Here is a 25,907-nt window from a genome sequence, read left to right on the forward strand (position 1 = left end):
TTGGCAGCGTAAGAAACGAGTCGCAAGGATGAGTTTACTATAGAATTGAGGGTGTTGAGTTGTGCAGTCACTTTCTCAGAAACTGCATCAGCTGTGTTATCCTGTAGAGTCTCTCCCAGCTCTTTAAGGCGATCTCGTTGAAGGCATGTAAAATGGGTAAGGTAGTTGAGCGATCTCATGGAAAATGCCGCAGAACTAAATATGCATTTCCCATACCTGTCCATCGTCCTAGAATCCCTATTAGGAGGACGGACAGAAGAAGAGGTTTCAGACATCTTTCTTGGTGGCTGCCGCCACCACCATGGCATCAACCAGGACTCCCTTGGTAAGAAAGGCCTTGTCAGTAGGGGAAGTAACTTACTGGGCCTCCGAGGGACCGGTTCCACTGAATCAGGGGACTCCCACGCCCTTCGAGCAACCAGATCCATCAGTTTGAGGGGCGGGGTAACCCAGGAGGTGGATGGTTGAGACCCAAAGGCCTTTAGTACCGACTCATACTCAGTAGGGGCAAGGGACTGCCAATCACCCCTCTCAAGATCTCCAATATGTCTGCATATGAGACATCCTCAGAGGGGGATCGTGGGGACCCTTCTGATTCCTTCCAAGTTGGTATCCGATGTCATGGATTCCTATGAGGAATCCAAGTGCCTCCTCTTGCACAGTCTCTAGTCTCTTCCTAGGTACTTAATCGGTGGGAGCGTCCGGTGAAGTCCTTGTACAGGAGGGGCCACCCAATGGGGGTACCCGAGGCCCTGGGTCTCGACGCTTGGTAGGGACCTGTGGGGAAAAGTAGAATGAGGCCCTTTAGGGGGAGGGGAAGAAAGATCAGAGGAGGCAGTGGTCTTAGCAGACATGACCTTCCTCATGGCATTGAAGGCACCAGAATCCCGGTCCAAGAAGTCTGTCGGCTCCGAAGAGGCCGGCAGCTCTCCCAGAGCAGAGACCCCCCGCTCCAATCCAGAGGATGGAGCCGAAGCCACCTGTGCCGAAGCCCCGAGGGGAAGGGTCGGAACCGAAGTATCAGTCCGACTCTCCACCCCGGAGCCAGCGAGGGACTGTCGGCCCCGAGACTCCCCAGTCAGAACACAGGAGATAAAGGTCGATGGAGCCGAGGGAGGTGGATCCAACCTCACCTCAGAGGGCTCTACCAACATCAGTTCCGTCTGCCCCGGCTCAGAGAGTTCGATTGGCTTCGGAGGAGAAGAAATTAGGGCTGGAATTTCAGGCTTCGAAGCAGAGTGGCTCGAAGCGGAAAGCATTTTGGCCAGGGTCAGTTCAACAGCCTCTTAACCACTCGGTCCAGGTCCACATCAGACAGCCTTGAAGAATGGGTCAAAGGAGCCGAAGACGGAACCGATTGAAGAACTGGAGACTGAGGAGTCTCCAATATCGGACCCACAACTGGGCTCCGAGGTAAAGGATTGATGCACGGCTCCAAGGGCTGTGGAGCCGATGAACGAACCATACCAGAGGAGCTCTGAGCCGATGACTAGGGCTCAGAGGACCCTTTGGACGACTTCGACCCCTTCGAAGCCTTGTAAGAAAGGTCAGCCTTGTCCAACATAGCCTGAAATTCAGGCTTCGGGTGTCCCCTATCTACCAGCTTCCTGCGCCTTTCCAAAAGAACCCTGGTGCTAAAGGAGTGGCAGATAGAGCACACCTAAATGAACAGAACCCAAACAGTACATGCAGGTTGTCTGTAACAGGCATTTTTGACCACTCACACCTTTTAAATCCAGACACTTGCTTTTCTGACATTGTACAATATAAATTCAGGTCCCTGAATCTCAATTAGCCAAAGAAATAACACACCAAGTTATTCAAGTATCCTAAATTTTAACTAGGTTATTTAAAAGTGACAAGAAAGAAACGCGCGCACACACACACACACACACACACACAGCCCTGTCACACCCAAACAGGTAAGAAAGGCCTAGAAAAACCTTTAAAAGAAAAAAAACCTTCAAAAATTTCACTAGATCTAAACAAGCTAACTAAACCCTAATACTATCGTAAATTCACATCTATTTTAACCATATAAAGATAAAAGTATCCAAAAAAATTCTCTATAAATATAGAAAATTAGTCACTGGCCCGAGCTTCCTCTGACAAGCTGTAGATCCGTTGCAGTGGCAAACTAGATCTGGGGATTTACAGTACAGCATCGTGGGATATACACTAGGTCTCGAGTTTCAGAGTTTGAGCTTGAAAGCGGCCAACTCGGAGCAGAGGGATCAGCTCCGAACCCACGTGTAAAAACAAAACGGCGAGATAGAACAACGTCACATTACAGGGTTCTGCAAGTCAACAGTACTTAAGACTGCTAAACTAGTCATGCAGTAAAATTACAAGAAAGTAAACACACAGGATACAGAGGGACAGCACTTACATGTTCACTGTCATTTTAGAAACCACAACATGAAGTACATTTCAAATTTAAGGGGTGGCCTGAAGTAAAATATAAATGGTTTTATACATAGTCTTGCAAAAACCTTATCTGCCTCTCTTTCATACACAAAACCCATCATAGATATTTGAAACAGGATATAAAGTTAATATGCAAAATAGGTTATAAGGGCAAAATCCCAGAATATTATACTGACAAAGACCAAAATAATGAAAAAGCATACCTTCACCAATTTTGCTTTGAACTCTGAAAATACTGGAAAGCTGAGGCACCGCTTCATACAGCCTTTCAATATCAGTCTTATCCACGTCTATAAAAATAGATAAATAAACTTTAGGCTAACACACTGAAGCTGCTCATCACGGAGCAACACTCCCCAAGTGAAACTATGCTATAATACTATTACATATAAAGACAGTCTCAAAGATCTAAAGATGCTACAAAGCTGACAGAAGCACACATACTGCAAGAGACACCAGCTTATATATTTTTTCACTTCGTTTGTACATACTTACCATAACTGTAAATGTATGCTCACGACATCCACAGCCTTTATATTGGGTCTTCTCCTGCAGAAGGACAGACATCTGGCCCAACTCCCAGAACTTAATAACCTTCTGCCTCTAGGCTGCCTGGATACCCTCCCACCTGTACATCAGCATATCTATGGTACAAGGGGGATATCCATCCACACATCTTAAGTTCTCATTTACCCTGTTGGCTTCCAAGATAATGTGGCTGATGCAGAGCACTAACTGCATAAGGTGACGAGGGAAAATGAATAGCAGTCCAATAAGATGACCCCGAAAAGGCTGATGCTCCAAAATCTAGGTTTGTCTGAGAAACGATGATGCCTTGTGGGGATAAAAGAGAGGAAGAATTAATTATGGCTTGGTACCTACCACAATTCCTGGAGGCCTACAAAATGGGAAGAGGGGATGCAGGGAGAGAGACATTATGACAATAACAGACGTACTCAAACATACAAGTTACATTATGATTCTGACACCTGTACCATCTTCATTGTATGGTTCAATGTTGCAATAGTGTTCACATACTGAAAGATTTCCAAAGCTCATGAACTAAAGGGAGGGCTGGTCAGAGAAGGTGCTGAATTCATTTTTTTTTTAGGATGGCTGTAACAAATCCTACCCTGGCAATGGCTGGATTGTAATGTTTACAGATGAGAACAGAAGACCATATAGCTTCATTGTTTCCAGGCTGTGACAATGTTGACTCAAACATTTTAAGTACCACTGAAGTTTCTACATATGCAGTCTTGCATATGGAATTAGAAGAATGCAGGAAACCATGAACCCCAAAGGCTTACAGAATTTGTTTTGCAGATAGCAGGGTTTTTGTGGCCACCTGTTTGAAGTAAATTACCAAATGAATTTGCTTTTCTGGCATTAAAGGTAAGCCATCTGGGCAGTTGTATTCAAGCTTGCACCCAGGAATGTAATTTGAGAGGGTACCAGTTGTGATTTCTTTTCATGTTGTACCCTAGACAAGTTAGAACTCTTTTTACAAATGCCAGATGCTTTAGAAGAATGTCCTTGTTTTCTGCCTGAATTAAACAATCGTCCAGGTAAGGATATATTTGAATATTTCTTTGCCTGCAAAATCCAATTACTGGAGCCAAGCATTTTGTGAAGACGCTGGGCGCAGCAGATAAGCCAAAGGGCAGTGCAGAGAACTGGTAATGCAAGTAGCCTGCTTTGAAGCGGAGGTATCTTCTGCAAGATTCCCTGATTGGGATATGCAGGTAAGCCTAGTGTTACCAACCAGGCATCTTTGCCTAGCATAAGAAGTAACTGTTGAAGAGTCAGCAACTTGAATTTTGGAACATCCAGAAATGTGTTTCGAGTAGACAGTCCAGAATTGGACACCACGATTTGTCTTTTCTGGGTACCAGTAATGGTCTGGAATAGAAACCATGTCCCTTTTCCTCTTCTGGTACTGGTTGAAGGCCCCCCCCCCCAATGTTCATGAGTGACAGTACTTTTTTCTGGGCCTCTGCCCACTGATTTGGGGGCAGGTCTGGCCATCCATTTGGGATTGGCAATGCGTGGAAATGAAATCTGTATCCCTGGGATACTATATTTAAAACCCAAACCCATTTGTCCTGGTTTATAAGTTGCCAGTTTCTTGCATGAAGTGCCAGTCTCCCCCCCAAAGGGGCGGCTAAGAGGTAAGTGCTTGGTAACAGTAGAGGGAAGTCATTGAGACTTTTTACCATAGGGAGGTGCCTTGTTGTTACCAGATTTGGAGGTGGAGGCACCCCATTGTTTTGTTCTAAATGTCCCCTGTGACTGAAACCTGGAGCCTTTGGAATGTCTGGGTTTGATTTGAGTGGCTCTCGAAGGAACTGGAAAGGACCAGTTCTTAGTAGGCCAGTGCCTACCAGATCTTGGAGGTTGCACTTGTAAGAAATCTCACAGTTTGCATAGATTTAGCTTCATCTCCCATCTTTTTTAAAACTTCTTCAGCCTTATTACCAAAGAGATGGTCCTGTTGTAAAGGAGCATCCAACAATTTTGCTTTAACATGATCAGGCAGAGTTTGCTCTGAGCCAAGCATGCCTTCTTAGCACAGACCCAGTTACAGCAGACCTGCAAGAGGCCTCCAAAGAATCAAAACCACATTGCAAAGTACGTTTTCCAACTTGTTCAGCTGAATGCAATAAATCCTGTAAATCTTTATTTTCCACGGTCAGAAATGATCATTTTCTGTTTAAGCAGTCTCGTGATATGCTGTTGATATTTAAGCATATGAAATTGACAGTTTAAAGCCCTGATTGCCAAGATTGCAGAAGTGTACACCTTCTTACCCCATCTATCCAGCGCCCTGGAATCTCTATCAGAAGGGGTAGGATTTTTAGCAGTAGAGGCCTTAATGCCCTTGGGACTATGAAAAGGTTTCAGGATCTGGAATAGGATTTTTGAAAAGGAATTTGTGGGAGTCAGGAACCCTGTATTATCTGTCTGGCTTACAAGGAGCAGGAGGCATAGAATCAGGAGCCATACTAGATTCTGAAAAAACAACAATGTCTAGAACAGGAGGTATAGCCAAAGCCCTATGCTGAGGAAGAAGAAGAAAGTCCCCAAGTCTCTTTTTAGATTCAGAGAAATCCTGACTTTCCCGGTGGAAATGTTCCCTTAAGGTATGTAAAAGTTTCCTCAAAAGAAAAATCCTCAGGGGGGAGAAGCAGAAGGAATGGAATGTCCCCATAAGTAGGTATAGACAAATCCTTAGAAGAATCAGAAGAAATAGAATCCTCTTCAGAAGATTCATAATCAATGTCTTGCCTGGGACTTGGGACAGTGTTGGCTACCCCGGATTTAGAATAATTAAATCTTCAGCCATTTTGATAATTTGTTTTTTTTAGGCATAGGGGCCTGCACATGTGGCCCAGGAGTCTTTTTTTTAGACAGATTTAGATTTTGGCCTTAGGTTTTGAAGATGGTGTCTAATATACAAATTGGTAGGCCTGAAAACAGCCTCAGAAGCCGGTGCATGCACAGCGGCTCCGGACCCATCTAAGGTAGAGACATCTGTGGTGCCATAACTGAAGCATCTCGCGGCATACCAGACTCCGAATGGGTCTCAGTAGAGGCCTGTGAATCAGAAGTGGTGGGTATCAGGGGCTGCGAAAGCGCCTGAGTACCAGCGAACTGGCGACTGGCTTAGAAGCGTAGTCAGTTTTGGACCTAGACAGCCTGTCTGCCTTTCTTTGCGTTTAAGTATTCCGGTAGTCCGATTGCCAACAGACGACATTTCTGGATAATAAAATCGTGAGCCAAAATATTTAGAAGCAAAAATATACCGATGTTTAATAGTGTGTTGATTAAAATTTAGCACAAAACAGACAGCAAGGTATGTTGTGGTCAGGGTCTAGGCAAGGAATACAGTACAAATGAAAATCCTTGAGGTATTTGCTTCCCACAAGTAATGCAATTATTAACTTTTACTGACATCGGTAAGGAGCAAGAAAACGTTTCCCCAACGGGGTACTTAGCTTTTAGCTGAAGACTTCGGTTCTGAAACTCAAAAATGAAAATTTCAGGAGTCGGCCGACAGACACTTGCGAGCCGCTTCTGTTCGGGCACCGCATGGCAAGAAAGACTGATGTAATGGCGTCGGCTGCATGTTTTGTACCCCTGATGACCTGACATCATGGAAGAAGGGACAGCAACCGATGCAGGACCCAAGAGTTAATCAGGCCTACTGAGGGCAACCTGCCAGCAGATTACCCGAATGTAATGACTGCAACAGTGAAACACGAAGAACATCAGCGCGTGCAACAGAGCGAGCGAGAGTGCAACAGAGCGAGAGAAAAAAAAAAGAGAGAGAGAAGAGAGCATGCGTGTGGAGAGCGAGAACGTGCGAGCGAGAAAGAGCATTCTAAGTTTAGGAACTATACCACAGTAAACTGAAGTGCTTCTAGGACTCCAATATGGATGGTGTCGGAATCAGGCATTCATTCAGATACGGATAAATGTACAAGTCCTTGGTGTTGCAGAAGGTAGTTACTGGAGCCAGGCACTTTGTGACTGTTGTGCGTGCAGTAGATAAACCTAAGATTAAGAAAGTGAAATGGAAGTGGAAACTCCCCGCTATGAAACTGAGAAAACACCTGTTCTTCCTGGCTACAGATATGTGAAAGTAAGCGACCTTCAAGTTGGGGTAACTATGAAAGGCTTAAGGTAAAAAGATGGGCAAAAAGGTTTACAAGTTTACCTTGTAAAAGTTCCAGCATTTAAGAGAACGGTTTAGAACTTTGACAGGTGTAAGATGTGCCTCATGGTCCCTCTTTTCTTGGGGCTAGAAACTACCTTAAAATGGAAACATGTGCCTTGCTGTTCACACTCGTACTCTGTTGCACCATGTTACTTTGCAACTGCTGGGATAACAGAAAGTAGAGTTGTGTAAGTACACACTGTTGAAGTAGCCCAAGTGCTTTGGGATGTATCCTGCAAGATTTGGACCAGACAGATTCCAGCTTTAGTGCCCCTTCCATGCACCCTAGCCAATGTACAGATTGAGAAGAGCAATATATAAAGTCTGTGGTTACAGCACAGAAACTTCAGAGTTTTTTTGCCTCAAGAGGAAGGCTAGAACCCGGTTATCTACAAACAAAAAAATAAGATCCATACCCTGACAAAGCAAAAGAGGGGAAAGGAGGGAGGGTGGCACTTCTGGTGCAAAACTGTTCTATTTGAATACATACTGTTGCGGTACTTTTATTTCATAACTGTGCTATATTCATCATTAGATCATTGTTGCAGTAGCACAAGCTATACAGGATTAATACTTTAACTCAGAAAAGGAACAAGGATCAGAGTTCAGATCCCCTGGAAAGCAGTCCTAGCAAATCCTGCTCTGGACCTAGAGAAAGAATCCAGTTTGTACCGCTTGGTAAAAATGTGGACAGAAGACCAACGTTCAGCCTCTAGTACATTTCCAGAATCCACTCCTTTTTGAAAAGTCACACAAGTAGCCACAGCCTATGGCAGAATGGGCTGCGACTTTGCCTGGAAGAGTCTAGTTATGGGGAGGATAACAAAATCAATAACGAGGCAACCATTTAGAAACCATTTTCCTTACCTTCATAGGAAATAAGCAGTTGACCAGAAGCCCTAAAAATTGTTGCCCTGTCAATGTAGTATTCAAGCTGCATGTGGACATCCAGAGTGTGTACAATTATTTTTCCCTTATTTTTAAGTTTTGAAAAGAAACCAGAAGATGAATTGCCTGTCCCAACGTCAACTCTGACAACTTTATCTCAGTTATCTTCTTTGTGAAAAATGATATAGGAATGACCCAGCATAACAGCATGAAACTCCGATACTCTTCTTGCACTCAGTAAATAACACTGTTTTCCAAGTTAAAAACTTCAAATCAGCCTCATGAACAAACACTGCAAGTTTTACCAACACAAAATTAAGACACCAAGTCGTCAAACTGTTTCACATGAGGTAGAGTAGAAAACAGAGGGTGGTAATCCAAGGGCAGACAAGCCAAGATGGCCAAGTGATGAATCTTAAGACGATTAAGGCCAAAGAATTACAACTCAAATACTGCAGAACCAAAGGTGTCATTAGACAGTTGTGGTTCTAGTCTACACCAATTCCATTTTTTTTCCCCACTTACTCGTATAGGATTTTCTAGCGGCTAGTTTCTTTACTTCCTCTAATACCTGCTGTACACAGTCAGAAAAAAAGGTGGTAGCACATTAATTGATTAGAGGTCTCCAAGTGTGAAAAGTGGAACTTTTGAAAACAGCCAGCAAGACGCATTTAATTTGGGTTGAATTCAGTTACAGGTTAGGCACTATACAGAGTAGATGTCAAAGTCAAAAACTGTAGAAAAACTGGAACAAAGTAACAGAAAACCAAGAAATACTATGATCAGGACTGTGGTTTCCCCAGGGTGAGCCTGATCCACTGCCCACTTGGTTGGGTTGACCCCTGCAATTTCCAAAATGAAAAGCACTCTGATGGGGAAGACCCTTGCAGTCGTTCAGCAAAAATCACTTCAGGTTTTAGCCTTAGTACAGAATATGACTTTCAGTAACTGATATTAAGTGCACATTCAGAAATGTTTTATACAACAGACAAATACGGTGAAATTACAAAAGGCTGGAAGGAATAGAAGCATTAAGAAGCGATTCAGATGACAGGATAAAAAGTAAAGTTGTGTATACTTACCATAAATGTAGTTAAGAGTGTATTCACTGTTGCAGTCACACAGGTTATCTGCCTGCAGGTCAGCCCGAATACCAGAGTTTCGGCGTCGGAAGCTGTTGCTTCTTCCATGACGTCAAGTCGTCATGGGTGTAATGGCATCGGCTACCCGTTTCAGTTTTTTTGCACCAAATGTCAGGAGCCCCCAAATAGAAAGCTAGTATATGGTGGGGAACACCATCAGTAAAAAGTAAATATCAATGCCATTAGGAATGGCCATAGAGAGGAGAGGTAGAAAGATTTAGAAAAAGCCAAGGGGCTGGAGGGAGGGAAACCAGGACTGCAACAGTTAATACGCTCAAACATCTACAGTTATGGTTAAGTGTGCACAACTATACTATGTTCTTCACGTTTCACTGTTGCAGTCAAGAAGTGTTGGGGCTGGCTAGTACGTTGCAAAACTGCAATAGCAAATCCAGCTCTGGATGTAGAAAAGATTGGTAAGTGGAATGCTTGGTGAAGGTGTGTACAGAACTCCAGGTTGCAGCTTCCAGAATGCCCCTGGTAGGGACTCCCCTGAGAAATGCAGTAGAAGTGGAAGTAGCCGTAGGTTTTCCATGGTACTTGTAGCAGAAATGGATGCAGTGTGGCATCCATTTGGAAATAATTTGCCTTGAAATGGCCTTACCCTCTGCCCCTGTAGCAAATCAGACTAGCAGCTGGTCAAATTTTCTGAAAGGTTTAAGTCCCGTCAATGCAGAACCAGAGCCGTCTGTGCACGTCCAAGGAGTGCAGGATCCTTTCCCCTTTATTCTGAGGGGAAAGGAAGAAGGCTGGCAAATGGATGGATTGGTTTAGAGCCACACTAGACACCATCTTAGGCATTAAGGATAGGTTAGTCCTGAGGGAAACCCTGTCAGCATGGAAAAAATGAAGGGTTCCACAGCCATTAGTGCCTGTGATGAAGTTATGGCTAAAAGCAAGGCTGTTTTCTAACAGAGGAATTTTAACTCTGCTGAAGCTGCAAGTTCAAAAGGGGGAAGCGTGAGCTTTTCCAGTACAAAGTTAAGGTCCCAGGCAGGGGTGGGGTGCTCTCCTAGGGGGCCTTAAGTTGTTAGCCCCTCCCAGGAAAGTACAGTTGTGTACACTTACCATAAAATGTAGATGTTCGAATGTATTCACTGTTGCTGTCATTACATTTGGGTTATCTGCTGGCACATTGCCCTCAATTGGCCTGAATTACAAAGTCTTGGGTACTGCATCGGTTGATGTCCTCTCTTCCATGTCAGGGGTATAAAACATGCAGCAGATGCCATTTTCTTTAGTTTTTCTTGCCCCCAAAAAGGTAGCAAAATTATTCATATATATATATATATATATATATATATATATATATATATATATATATATATATATATATATTACACCACATAGATTGTAGAAGATAGAGAAGGAAAGATAAACTTCAGAATGACAAGAGGATGGTGGGAGGGTAACCTGGACCGCAACAGTGAATACACTCAACATCTACATTTATGGCAAGTGTACACAACTGTACTATGTTCTTCATGTTTCTGTTCCAGTCATTACATTTGGGTAGAATCCCAAAGCTATGATTGTGAGGCTGGAGCTAAAACAGCATTAGGTGCGGCTATAAGACCCTGCAGCACTGCAGTGGCAAAGCCTGCCCTGGACTTAGAGTAGAGAGGCAAATGGTACTCTCACGGAGTACCAGCGGACTGGCAACTAGCTTAACGAAGCGTCAGCAGTTTTGGACCTTTGAGGTCTGTCATTATCTTTACGTTTTTTTGTAAAATCAGTAGTCTGATGTCTTGTCAAAGCCATTTCGGAATACGAAGAACGAGTGTGAAAGAATTTAGCAACAAAGATAGCCCAACAACAAATGGTTCAGGCATTAAACAAGGCACAAAACAGACAGCGAGGGACGTAGTGGTCTGGGCCTAAAACAGGTGACTCAGTAAGAATGAAATTCTCTGTGTGGTATTTGCTTTCCACAGGCAAAACAATTGTTAACTTTTTCTGACATCGGTTAGAGCAAGATAAAAGGGTCACGAACGGGGTACTTAGCTTTAGGAGACTTCAGGATTACAAATTCGAAAACGAAACTTTCAGGTAGCGGCCGACTTGTACTTGCCAACTGCTTCTGCTGCGGGCTACTCCTCGGCAAGACTGATGTAATGGCGTCTGCTGCCTGTTTTTATACCCATGACGACCTGATGTAATGGAAGAAGCAACAGCATCCGATGCAGAAATCCTAAGACTGTGGGATTCAGGCTGACTGAAGGCTACCTGCAGGCAGATGGTGATTACCGCAAGAGTGAAACACTATCATCATCTGCAAAACTCAGACACAGAAAATGTAAGGAAGACTGACTGAATAAAAGGCTTCTCAAGAAGACGCATTTCAAAAAATACTAGAGCTAGAAGACAGAGCACAGAGAAAGTGAGATTTTCTGCTGTACCAGAGAAAAAGAAAGAAAAAGACTACATTAATTTCATGAAAGTACGCTGAACATATATTCCACAGCAGGATCTGTTAACTGAAAGGGCACGTCTTACGTATTCTCCAAACCTGCCCATGAAAAAGACACCAATATTTATATGTACTCATATGAGCAAAAGGAACAAAAGTTGTGGCAGAAAAGTGAAGTACCATTGATTGGGGACACTACAGTGTTCAAGGAAAGTAACTATTTACTGTACACCATGCAGAAGAGAGTTTTTCCCTGCAAATCAGTAGATGCAGGGGTGAGATTCAAGTTGCAATATCCAGCTGTCGTCAGAATATTTTCCCTGAAGCAGTAACAAAGGAAAAACTTTAGCCAGCAAGCTGAAAAGGATTCCATTTCTCATTCCTCTGAATGGCACAGCCGATGGAACTTGCCAGTAAAACCTTTTCCAGCATTCCAAAGGAAAATGACTGGGCAATAGAAAATAAAAACACAGGAGTATACTACAAAAAACAGGAGTCCTTCAGGCATGAACCAGATTGGTGTTGGGTGGTCAAGATAAGGAGGGCCAGTAAGAATGTGAACATAGGAAATAAATGATGAATTATAAAATGTGAAAGTAGGAAATAAATGAATTATAAAGTGGCACTTCCATAAAACCCAGCTTGGACACGAGAACTGTGCTTCCAAACTAGGTGGGAGAAAAAAAAAGACTGGAAGTTTATGGACTGTTAAAATTAGTGTTCACTCACCAGTTTATCAATGTTTAGAAGGATAATGAAGGAAATAAAGATGCAATTAAGTGTTTTTTTCTTTGTAACGTGTATAATATTCTTGAACTCAAATGCATGCTACACTGTAAAGTAGTTCTGTACAGTATGCACTTAAAGCATGAAGAGAGGAGTCTCATCAGTGACTGTGATGTTAAAACGGGAATGCACTTTTTCCTTCCACTGTAATGTATCTGTGGTTTATACAGTCGCAAGATAAAGGCTAAACATAAGCAGTGTAATGTGATCTTAGACTGCCAAGGGGAGCGGGTCAAAGTGAACTGATCACAAAAGTGTGTATTAAATTATGGTGGTTCTTCTAGTGCTATGTATACAGGTGAAAGTAGACTAAAAATCATGTAGCATGCTAGTTAACCACTATGTTCTGCAATTGTGAAAAAGTTAACTGGTCTTACCTGCCAGCAGAGCTCTGCAGTGGCAGACAGGAAACAAACTGAAAGGCGTCTGAATGAGAAAACATTAAAATTTGTGCTTAAAGGTGAAACAACCAACCAACTCAGTGAAAATAAATGAAATCTGTAACACTGATGGGAATACAAGCAGAAGCATTCCTGGTTGCAATAGCCACTTCATTATAAAATTATAAAAATGCAAAATCTAGAGTCAGTCAATGCATTCATTAAGGATAAAGATCAGTTAAATGAGAGCATGCAAACATTTCATATCTGGAAGGGAAGTTGAGAGGAGATGAGAAATGATGGCATGGATGCAGGCAGGAACACAGGCTCAAACGTGCACTTTCAGCATGATTAAACCTTACTTTTAAAATGAGTGAAGTCTGTGCGTGTTACCAGTCCACCTGGGGTATTTGGGATACAACAGAGACCTCGTTTCTGATAAAGGAACCAAAGGAAAAGAATACTAGCAGCAAAAACCAAAGGGGATCCAAACACGGCAAATGCAATCTTTGCTTTGTTTTGCTGATTCTTTTATTCTAAAAAGTATAAAACAGGTAAGCGCTTTCACGAATAAAGTCCGCTTCATCAGACCATGTTAAACACAATGTAACAGATGACTATTTAAATTTTACAGCAGCCAATCAAGTACAAGTCCAGAAGAAAGGGAAAGGTCAGTACGTTGTGCAAAATAGACTTGCTTTGTGCTGGTAATTGAAAGCAGCTCACATCCACAATGTTAAACACTATCAAACTATTGCAGCCTTAAAAAACACAACACATATACATGCATAAAAACAGATAATTATACAAAATAAATAGCAGCATTTATTTAAGCAGCAACTAATAAAATGTCTAAAAAATCCTGCTGATTCCTTGCTACATCAGCATGGACAATAATGAAAAGACAAAGCAGTCAATCTGTTTGAAAGTCTAAAGACAGAAGTAGTAGAACAAGTATGGCTATTATATGGTACTAATAAAAACTGCCTGATACTAAATGCATCTGAGAAAGGCTGTAAAGGTAGATGCAATCCTGGTAGAGTGAGGTCTGATCCCCTGGGGTATAGGTTTTCCATGGTGCTTATAGCAGAAATTAATGTAATGGCCTTTCCATTTAGAAATGGTTTGCTTTGAAATAGCCTTCCCCTCTGCCCCTACAGCAAATGCTACCAGCAGTTCAGATTTCCTTTGAGGCTTAGTCCTGTCCAAGTAGAATCAAGAGTGGTCTGTGCACATCTAAGGAATGCAGTATCCGTTCCCCTTTGCTCTGGATTGGGAAAGAAGGCTGGCAGATGAATGGACTGATTAAGAGCCACACTGGATACCACCTTGGGCATAAAGGATGGATTGATTCAGAGGGACAACCTGTCAGCATGAAAGGCTCCACTGCCATAAGGGCCTGTAATTCAGATACCCTTCTAGCTGAAGTGATTGCTAAAAGGAAAGCTGTTTTCAAAGAAAGAAATTTTAAATCTGCAGTACCAGCTGGCTCTAAAGGAGGTAGTGAGTTTCTCCAAAACAAAGTTAAGGTCCCAGGCTGGGGTTGGAGCTCTCCTGGGTGGTCTTAAATTTTTGGCCCCTCTGAGGAACTGCTTGAGCAGTGGATGAGAGAAGAGGGGGGTTCTGTGTTGGAACTGCATGAGCAGTGGATGAGAGAAGAGGGGGGTTCTGAGGAGTGGATTTTAATGGAGGAAAAAAGACAGGCCCTTGTGAAGCATCTCAGTTAAGTATTGTAAAGTTTGAGGTAAATTGGGCGCAGCTGTGCTCATCCCTTGAGACTGGTTCCAGGCACAGAATCTTTTCCGTTTTTCAGCATAGGATTGTCTAGTGCTAGGCCTCCTTGCCTCTAAAATGAGGCACAGAATCTTTTCCGTTTTTCAGCAAAGTATTTTCTAGTGCTAGACCTCCTTGCCTCTAAAATGATATCCATCACAGGTTTACTGAGGGACGGTAAAGGAGAGATTATGTAATTAGCCAGGTTGCAAGGTTCAGTGTTAGAAGCTGAGGGTGCAGAACTTGGTTCTCCTGCTGAGACAACAGGGAAGGAGTCTTGAGGCAGGTGCCATGGGGATAACAGTGACAATGCGCAGGAGGGGGTACCTGTGTTGGTGTGGACAGTCTGGAGCAATCAAAATCATCCTTGGTTTTGTCCCGTTTGATTTTTAGTAGTACTTTGGAGAGAAGAGGCAGAGGGGGAAGGCATAGACTGATATGTTTTCCAGCTGAAGGACAGAGCATCCACTTTCCAGGCTTGTTTGTGGGGAATCCTTGTGCAAAATTTGTCCAATTGGTAGTTCTGAGGAGAAGCAAACCGGTCTATATCTGGGCTCCCCCATTTGCTTGTCAACAGGTTGAAAATCCTTGGTTCCAGTTTCCATTCGTGTAGGTCCATGAGGTTTCTGCTTAGTCCATCTGCCAGTGTATTTAACATTCCTGGCAGGAACTGAGCTTGTAGGTGCACTTGGTAACTCAAGGCTGTGTTCCACAATGCCATGACTAGTCTGCAGAGGGGGTAAGAATGTACCCACCTGCTTATGTACCACATAACAGTGGTGTTGTCAGTCTTTACCATTAGTTGTCCTGGAAGAATGTGGTCCTTGAAGGCTGTCAGAGCATTCTGTACAGCTAACATTTCTTTTTGACTGATATGCAGGTGCATTCGATTTGGGTTCCATTTGCCCTGAAAGCACTTCCCTGCCAGATGAGCCCCCCCCCCCCCCATGCATAGTCTGATGCATCTGTTAAGGTTTGGGCGGCAGGGGGTGGTATGAAAGGTAGTCCCATGTTTTGGTGGCAGGCCTCTGCCCACCAAAGGAACTCTAGGCGTAGGCAAGGTACGATAGGAATCATTGCTTCTAGATCCCAAGAATGTTGACACCATAGGCTTTTTAGATACCACTCTAGTTTCCTCATATGCAGTCTTGCATACGGAATTGGAAGAATGCAGGAGGCCATGAACACCAAGGCTTGCAGTATTTGTCTTGCAGACAGCAGGGTTTTTGTGGCCACTCGTTTGAAGTAGGTTGTCAAATGAATTTGTTTCTCTGGCATGAGGTAGGCCATCTTGTATTCAAGCTTGCCCCCAGGAATATAATTTGTTGACAGGGTACCAGATGTGATTTCTTTTCGTTTATTGTGTACAACAGACAAGTTAGAACCCTTTGTACAAAGGCCAGGCCAGATGAAAGTAAGTCCTGGCTTTCTGCCTGAATTAGACAATCATCCAGGTATGGGTATATTTGAATATTTCGTTGCCTGCAAAATGCAATAACTGTAGCTAGGCACTTTGTGAATACCCTGGATGCAGTAGATAAGCCAAAGGGCAGTGCAGAGAACTGATAGTGAGAGTGTAGCCTTCTTTGAAGCGTAGGTACCTTCTGCAAGATTCCCCGATTGGGATGTGCAAGTAAGCTTCTTTTAAATCTTGTGTTGCTAACCAGGCATCTTTGCCTAGCATAGAAGTAATTGGTGAAGTCAGCATCTTGAATTCGGGAATCTCCTAAAAGGTGTTTAGACAGGTCCAGTATAGGACGCCATGAATTGTCTTTTCTGGGTACCAGGAAAAGTCTAGAGTAGAAACCTTGTCCCTTTTCCTCTTCTGGTACCAGATGAATAGCCTCCATGCTTGAGAGAGAAAGTACTTGTTTTTGGGCCTCTGCCCACTGATTTGGGGGTAAGTCCAGCCATCCGCTTGGTGTTGTCAATGTGTGGATGTGAAATCTGTTTCCCTGGGACACTATTTAAAAAGTACAGTTTTGTACCTACCATAAATGTAGATGTTCGAGGATCCACATTGCTGCAGTCCTAACTATTGGGTAGTCCGCTGTCCAGTCGGCCCGAATACCAAAGTATCTGGCTGACTGGCGGGGTCGGGCGCGCGAACTTGGGTCAATGCGTCAGGGTACTAATGCGATGACCGGCGTCATATCCTCAGTCTTTCTTGCCCCAGATGTCAGAAGACCCTAAAAGACAAGGCCCAATATACCTGCACCAAAAATATGTACAATATATACAAAGTATCAGCATATAACCTCACCTACAACCACCCCTAAACACAGAGGGAAGGAGGGAGGGTAATGGACTGCAGCAATGTGGATCCTCGAACATCTACATTTATGGTAGGTACAAAACTGTACTATGTTCTTCATCCCACATTGCTGCAGTCCTAACTAGGTAGAATCCCAAAGCAGAGGTAAGGGAGGCTGGCAAATCATAAAGAAGCAGGAGCTGACAACATGCCTTGCAAAATAGCTGTGGCAAAACCAGCCCTAGACTTAGAGTAGAGAGGAAGGTGATAATGCTTAGAGAAAGTATGCACTGAACTCCAAGTAGCTGCCTCCAAAATATCCTTAGTTGCCACCCCCCTTAGGAATGCTGTTGAAGTGGCAGTAGCCCTAGTGGAATGAGGCCTAATCCCAGCTGGAATCTCCTTGCCATGATGGGAATAACAAAATGCAATGCAAAACCCAATCCACCTAGAAATAGTTTGTTTTGACACAGGCTTGCCCTGTGAACTCAAAGCAAAAGAAACAAACAACTGCTGAGACTGCCTAAAATCCTTAGTTCTGCTTAAATAATAACGCAATTGCCTGTGTACATCTAAAGTGTGCAAAATCTTATCCCCTTTATTTTGGGGTCTGCATAAAAAGTAGGCAAATGAATAGTTTGGTTTAAAGCCACACTAGAAACCACTTTAGGCATAAAGGAAGGATTAGTGCGTAATGATACCTATCCTTATGGAAAATCAAAAAGGGCTCTACTGCCATAAGGGCCTGCAACTCAGACACCCTTCTTGCAGAAGTAATAGCCAACAGAAAAGCAGTCTTCCATGACAAGTATTTCAATTCAGCAGTAGCCGCAGGCTCAAAGGTTGTAGAGTAAGTTTTCCAACACAAAATTGAGATCCCAAGCAGGAGTAGGAGCTCTACGGGGGTCTTATATTCTTTGCCCCTCTAAGAAACTGCTTGAACAAAGGATGAAAACAATGGTGGGTCACAATCATAGTGAGCTGAAATTGCTGCAGCATGAATCTTAATGGAAGAGAAGGACAAACCTTTGTCCAATAACTCAGTAAGATATTGAAGAGCCACACTCAAATTAGGCTCAGAAATCTCCAAATTCTTTGCTGTACTCCAAAATAAAAATCTCTTCCATTTTTCTGCGTACACTTTCCTCGTACTAGGTCTTCTAGCTTCCATAATCACATTTAAAACTTGTTGAGGAAGTGGAGACCTGCTGTGTTTCAACACAGAATATGCCAGGCTGTTAGATGAAGAGAGTGAAGCTTGATATTGAGCAGATGACCGTCCTTCTGAGATAACAGATGTGGAATCAAAGGTAAAGGCCATGGAGGCTTCCTTACCAGACTCCTTAATAGTGGGTACCAGTGTTGCCGAGGCCAATCTGGAGCTATTAAAATCATCCTTGGCTTGTCTTGTCTGACCTTTAAGAGCACCTTTGGAAGAAGAGGCAGAGGTGGAAAGGCATACACATGAAGATTTTCCAACTGAAAGAAAGAGCATCCACTTTCCAAGCTGTGTGATGAAACCCCTTTGTGCAAAACTTTGGCAGCTGGTGGTTTAGTGGAGAAGCGAACAGATCTATGTCTGGAGTTCCCCATGACACTGTCAATGTCCGAAATACATGAAGATCCAGTTTCCACTCGTGGGGATCCATGATTTGTCTGCTTAACACATCTGCTAAGGAGTTCTGTGCTCGGCAGAAACCTTGCCTGAAGAGTTAGTTGCAAGCTGAGCGCAGTCTCCCATAAAATCATTGCTTGCCTGCATAGAGGATAAGAATGTGTTCCCCCTTGTTTGTTGATGTACCACGACAGTTGTGTTGTCTGTTAGAATCAACACCTGCCCTGGAAAAGTAACTCCTTGAAAGCCATTAATGCAAACTGGACTGCTAACATCTCCTTCATGTTGATATGTAGATGCTGTAGTCTGGCAGGCCACTTGTCTTGTATCCACTTTCCATTTAGATGAGCTCCCCAAGCAATGTCCGAGGCATCTGTCGTTAAAATCTGACTTCCCTCTGGCGGGTCACAGAGAGTCCCTTGTTTAGGTGACATTCCTGAGCCCACCACAAAAATTCTTTTTGAAGGCAAGGTATTATTTGAATGACAGTGTCCAAATCCTGGCAGTGCTGTGTCCATACATTTTTGAGATACCATTGTAGCTTCCTCATATGCAGTTTGGCATTGGGAAGCACCAGAATACAAGATGCCATGAACCCTAATGCTTGAAGGACTGTCCTTGCAGTCAGCACAGACTGATGAGATAGTTGATGGAAGTAAAGTGATAGACTCTTTTGTTTGTCCGGGGTTAAAAAGGCCATCTGGGCTGCTGTATTCAGTCTCACACCCAGAAAGCACATGTCTTGAGAGGGTACTAGACTGGACTTTATTTCGTTCACAGAATACCCTAGGCATCTTAGCACTGCTATAACATATTCCAGATGCTGTAGAAGGTCTTCCTTTTCTTGAGCCAGAATCAGGCAGTCGTCCAAGTAAGGATAGATTTGAATTCCTTTTTAGCCTGAAGTAAGCTATCACTGGAGCCAGAACCTTTGTGAATACTCTGGTATTAGAAAAGCCAAAGGGCAATGCAGAGAACTGATAATGAGAATTTCCAGCTCAGCATGAATACTTCCTGCAACTTAGTCTTATAGGCACATGAAGGTAAGCTTCCTTGAGATCTAAAGTTACTATCCAGTGATCTGTACCCGGCAGAGGTAAAAACTGTTGGAGCGGAAACATCTTGAACTTAGGAATGTCCAGATAAGTGTTGAGGATAGATAAATCCAAAATTGGTCTCCAGCGTTCCCCTTCTTTGGTACTAGGAACAGGCGAGAATAAAATCCTAGACCCCTTTCTGATACAGGGACTGGCTGAATGGCCCCTATTTGGAGTAACAGAGAAATTTGCTTGTGAGCCTCTTTCCTTTGTGGAGGAGGCGTCTGGCATGCCTTTGAAAGGGCAATGTATGGAAATAAAACCTGTAACCGTGGTGAATGATATCCAACACCCATCTGTCTTGAGTAATTAAATCCCAATTTTCTTTGAAAAGAGACAGTCTTCCTCCCAAAGGAGCTGCCAGGAGAATCTACTGGCAGCTGGTCATTGGGTCTGTTTACGAAAGGACTGACCCCTGCCCTCACCAGAAGTCTGAGCAGGTGAACTCCCTGTTCTAGGCCTAAAAGAACCTTGAGCTCTGCCCTACCGTCTAGACCTACCCCTACACTGGTAATCATAAGCTGGATATGTCCATCCCTTAGTAGGTCAATTTCTACTACACTCCTGTGGCTGCACCTGCAAAAAATCTTTAACAGTTTGCATAGACTTAGCTTTGTCCTCCATTTTCTTTAAAACTGCTTCCACAGGCGTACCAAACAACACATCAGACTGTAAAGGAGCATCCAAAATCCTTGTCTTAACATGCTCAGCTAAATTCTGCTCCCTCAACCAGGCATGCCTGCGAAGAACAGAACTAGTGGCAGCCACCCTCGAGGAGGCCTGTACAGCATCAAAACCACATTGCAAAGAATGCTTACCCACTTGTTCAGACACATGAACTAAATCCAGCAACTCTTTACACTCAATACCTTCCAAAGCATCCACCTTAGATTTCAATTGTGAAAGGAGATAATTTTGATATTTTAGCATGTGAAACTGACAATTCAAGCCCTCATGGCTAAAGTGGAAGAAGTATACACTTTCTTTCCCCATCTATCCAAAGCCCTTGCCTCTATCAGTAGGAACAGGGTTTTTAACAACAGAGGCCTTAACACCTTTAGGTCCCTGAGAAACAGTTTCCGGGTCTGCCCTAGGACTCTTAAAAGATACTTATGAGCTTCAGGCACCCTATAGTACCTATCAGGTTTAACAGGAGCAGGAGGCAAAGAATCAGGGTTCAGGAAGCCTCTGCAAAACATCTTCCACCACATTCAACACAGGAGGTATAGCTAAGGGCCTATGCTGGGGTAAAACAAGAATTCCCTAAGCCTTTTCCTGGAATCAGAGTAATCTTGGCCTTCCCATTTAAAGTGCTCCCTCATGGAATGCAGAGTCTCTGAAAATGAGAAATCCTCAGGAGGAGAAGCTGTAGGAGGGGAATCATCCACATCAGAATCAGAATAGGGAGGATACTCCTGCCGCGTTTCCCGCAGAGAGAAGAAGCCTCTGAACACTGTTCAAAACTCTCAAACTCAGGTTCCACCTAGGCCTCTTATCAGGAGGGGCATAGAACCTCTAATCAGAGTAATCAAATCTTCTGCCATTTTAAGCATATGTTTCTTAGGCACAGAACCTGAAGTGCTGGAGAGCCCCCACTGAAGCTAAACTTGGCCTACCTCTCAAAGAAGTCTTGGAAACAGAAGGAGAGGCTCTAACTACCTTGGGAAGAGAGGGAAGAACAGTTACCGGAGAAGCCCTCAGCCTGGCCTACCTCCTGAGAAGGCACATCCTGCAACAGTAAAGTCTCTGCCTGAGGCTCCAAAGAAACTCCTGGCAAAACCTCTGGCTCCACTGAGCCTCTAAAAGAACCGGCGTCCGGGACTGCGGTTCATCAATTTGTCCTGCGCTTTTCATCCGGCGGCATTTTATAATTACAGCAGCTTCCCAAACACTAACCTGGCACAGTCTAACCGTCTCTTAATAGTGCGTTTGTTAAATCTAGCACAAAGGCGGCATCAACAACGTCGTGCTCAGGCCCTAAACAAGGTATACACAAGGTATGGTAATCCCTATGAGGTATCTGTTTCCCACAAGAAATACAGTTATTCACTTTTCTGACATCGGTTAAATACTGAGGCAAGAAAAAACAAAATGTTCCAACCAATTTAGCTTTGATTCGGTCTGAAACTCCGACTTCAGAAAATTTCAGAACGCCAACCTGCACTCATAAAACTGCTTCTGCATCGGACCATGCGGCAAAAAGACTGAGGATATGGCGTCGGTCATGCGCGTAGTACCCTGGCGTACTGGCGTCAGTCTAATGCGCCCTGACGGCGTCAACCGTATACTTATTGATTTCGACTGGACAGCGGACTACCCAATAGTTAGGACTGCAGCAATGTGGGATGAAGAACATCCCATTTGTCCTGGGTAATGAGTTCCCAGTTCTTTACATGAAGAGCAATCTTTCCCCCCCAAAGGGGCAGTCAGTTGATAAGTGCTTGGAAATTTTAAAAGGAAGTCATTGAGACAGTTTACCATGGGTGGGGGGGGTCTTATTACTCCCAGATTTGGAAGTGGAGGCCACCCACTGCTTAGTCCTGTGTGTCCCCTGGGACTGAAACCTGGGGTTTTTGCTGCATCTGTGTTTGGCTTGAGAAGACCTGGAAGGGGCTGGAAAGGACCAATTCTTATAGGGCCTGTTCCTACTAAATCTAGGAGGCTGAACTTGTAAGAAATCTAACAGTCTGCATAGATTTAGCTTCATCTTCCATCTTTTTAAGAACTTCCTCAGCCTTGCTGCCAAACAAGTGGTCTTGATTTAAGGGAGCATCCAACAATTTAGCTTTAACATGATCAGGCAAAGATTGCTCCTTAAACCTAGCATGTCTGAGTACAGACCCAGTGACAGCAGCCCTGCAAGAGGCCTCTTATGAATCAAAACCACATTGCAAAGTATGTTTTCCAACTTGTTCAGCAAAATGTAGTACATCCTGTAATTCTTTAATTTTCCACACAGTCCGGAATCATTTTCTGTTTAAGCATCCAATAACATGTTGCTGATACTTTAAAGCCCTAATGGCAAAGGTTGCAGAAGTGTAAACCTTCTTACCCAATCTGTCCAGCACCCTGGAATCTCTATCAGAAGGGGTAGGATTTTTAGCAGTAGAAGCCTTAATGTCCTTGGGCCCCTGTAAAATAGTCTCTGGATCTGCAATAGGAAAGGAACTTGTGTGACTCAGGGACCCTGTAGTATCCTTCTGGTTTTCTGGGAGCAGGAGACAACGAATCAGGGGCCAAACTAGATTCCAAAAAAGCATCAACGATGTCTAGTACAGGAGAAATAGCTAAAGGCCTATGCTGAGGTAGGAGTAAGAAATCCCTAAGCCTCTTTTGAATCAGAAAAATCCTGGCTTTTCCAGTGGAAATGCTCCCTTACAGTATGTAAGGTTTCCCCAAAAGAAAAATCCTCTGGAGGGGAAGCAGAGGGAATGGAGTCGTCTGCATCAGAATCCTCATAAGTAGATAAGGGCAAATAAAGATCAGAAGAATCAGAATCCTGATCAAAAGATTCATAAACCTCTTCGGTCCTAGGCCTCTTAGAAAGGGGGGGTGGCTCTTAGAAAGGGGGGGTGGCTACCCCTGATTAAAGTTATTAGATCTTTAGCTATTCTTATCAGTTGTTTTTTAGGCATAGAGGCCTCAGAGCGTTAGGCATGGTTCGAGATTTAGGCCCAAGAGAAGGAGTCTGTTTAATATGCAAGTTCATAGGCCTGAATACACCCTCAGAAGCTAGTGTCTCCACAGCTGCTCTGGACCCATCCAAGGGTCGACATATCCACAGGTTCCATAGTTGAAGCATCGGCATACCGGACTATGAATGGGTCTCTGTAGAGGCCTGCGAATCAGAAGTAGCGGGTATCAGGGGCTGCGAAAGCACCTTACTTGAGTACTGGCGAACTGGCTTAGAAGAGTCAGCAGTTTTGGACCTCGGCGGCCTGTGTCATTATCTTTGCGTTTTTTTCGGAATCCCGGTAGTCAGATGGCTAACAGATGACATTTCTGGATAAACAGAAAACCGAAATATGTAGAGGCGAATATACAGAAGATGGATAGTGCGCTGATTAAATAAAGCACAAAACTGACAGCAAGGTAAGTCATGGTCAGGGCCTAGGCAAGGAATACAGTACGAATGAAAATCTTTGAGGTATTTGCTTTCCACAAGTAATAAAATTAATTTTTACTGACATCGGTAAGAAGCAAGAAAAAGTTTCCCCAATGGGGTACTTAGCTTTAGTTGAAGACTTCAGGTCTGACTCTAAAATGAAAATTTCAGGAGTCTGCCGACTGGCACTTGCCAACTGCTTCTGCTTCGGGCACGGCAAGAAAGACTGATGTAATGGCATTGGCTGCATGTTTTATACCCTTGACGACCTGACGTCATAGAAGAAAGGACAGCAACTGACGCAGGAACCAAGACTTTGTTAATCAGGCAGACTGAGGGCTACCTGCAAGCAGATAACCCAAATGTAATGACTGCAACAGTGAAACACTAACATCAGCTACTAGCAGGAACAAAGTCAGAATTTACATATTATTCCCAGGGTACAATAATTGGGTTACATTGGAAGAAATTATATTTCACTGGAGCACGAATATTTAACTGAAATTTTTGAAACTCATCCAATAAACTATTTTTAGACCATGAGCCAAAAAACAGATGTAGGATAAAGTAAAAACGAGATACTGGAACTTTCCTACTTGTGTATTACAAAAAATAATAAGGAATGGATAACAGAAATGATTATAGTTGTTACTGAATATTCAAATTTCTTCAGAACCCGGGTAGTAGAACACAAAATTAAAATCTAATTTAAACATATAGCAGAAATGAGAGAAAGATACAGAAAAGCAATATAAATTGAGATATTGCCAAACATTAAAATACTGCAAATGAAAAGGGATCTTATGGAACAAGAGAAGCATTTGTTGAGTGCTAAAGGGAAATTAAGGAAGTATTGGATAACACGCATGAGTGAAGAAAGGCTGCTGCTTTTTGATATTTTTTCCTGCTCTAAGGCTATCAGCACACTGACTTAGGCAACAGAAAACAGAAAAGGGCATTGCCAAACTTACTGCATCTATGGCCACAAAAATAACCAGAGACCTTATGGAGATATTAAAAGATATTTCAAAAATTCTATAACAGAATGGTCTATGAAGACAAATGCACCAAGATTATGGGGAAATGTGGTTCAAGGATTAATAGCCAAACCTGGAGGGGATGAGACAAAAATTGTGATGTATAATTACCCAACAGGGAAATCTCTGGGAACAGACAGCATTCTTGTTGAGGCCTGGAAGTTAGAAGGGATCTGGAAGGCAATAAAGATATTACTTTTGTTCTGCAAGGTCCTGCATATATTCAAAAGAAAATAAAAACTAACAGAAAAGCAAGGTACCTTTTCTCCAAACAGACATACCTACAACCAGTCTGTGGATTGAGTGATTTATTTTTTTGTCTAAATCACTCCTACCAGAGGCCAGCCTGCTCTGCTCCCAAACCCCCATTCTCAGCCACCCAATCTCATTTCCTTTATACCAAAGCTAACCACACCCCCTGTACAATTCTCCAATCCACTTACCTCCTGCCTCAGCTAACCACACCTAACTGCAACTTTCATACACAACACCCTCCCAATAACTCCACCTGGACTCAACCTCTCAATACAATACTACACTCTACTTTCATTCTGATTGGAGAGTGGGTATGGAATCGGGACGAGAGGTATAGGAAAGGCCAAAACTGCTTGCTATACAATCAGGTATAGTCCTCCTTGCTTACTATGCTACCCATCCCACCTCACATGCAAACCTCACCACACCTCACATGCAAACCTCACCACACCTCACATGCAAACCTCACCACACCTCACATGCAAACCTCACCACACCTCACATGCAAACCTCACCACACCTCACATGCAAACCTCACCACACCTCACATGCAAACCTCACCACACCTCACATGCAAACCTCACCACACCTCACATGCAAACCTCATATCACCACCAAAACCTACCCTAGATTTAATAACAATCTCCTCCCTTCAAGACATACAACACACCAACACTCAGTTGTCCTTCTAAAGGTATAATCAACTTATAACCAAACTGAAGCACCTAATTTTGTACCCTCAAGAATTCCAGATAACTATCCCACTCCTGGGTGAATCTGTACCTCCCATGTAACCTACCGGTACCCAAGCTCCTGTTCCTCCACAGACAATCTCACAGACACCACTACCTATACATCTTGACCTATTGCCAGTAACTCTGACCTTCTCATTATATGTTTTAATCTCAGAAGCCTTGCAAATAAATTAGCCGAACACCATGTCACCCTTACCTCCTACTTCCCAGATATTGCAGTCACAACTGAAACCTGGTAAAAGCACCACATCAAAGACTGAAAT

The 25,907-nt window shown here is 43.4% G+C and overlaps 1 protein-coding gene across 1 annotated transcript in view; it reads right to left on the bottom strand.

Moving 5' to 3' along the window:
- The window catches only part of CDC7 (cell division cycle 7), a gene marked incomplete at its 5' end in the record, with an annotated part of 543,172 nt that overhangs the window by 428,098 nt on the left and 89,167 nt on the right, over positions 1 to 25,907 (bottom strand). The window contains 1 exon segment of the mRNA XM_044086817.1: positions 2,631 to 2,717. Within this exon segment, the coding sequence (XP_043942752.1) occupies positions 2,631 to 2,717 (87 nt within the window).

The sequence above is a fragment of the Protopterus annectens genome, chromosome 10.part0, assembly GCF_019279795.1.
Source record: "Protopterus annectens isolate FY-2018-M chromosome 10.part0, PAN1.0, whole genome shotgun sequence".
NCBI lineage: Eukaryota > Metazoa > Chordata > Ceratodontiformes > Protopteridae > Protopterus > Protopterus annectens.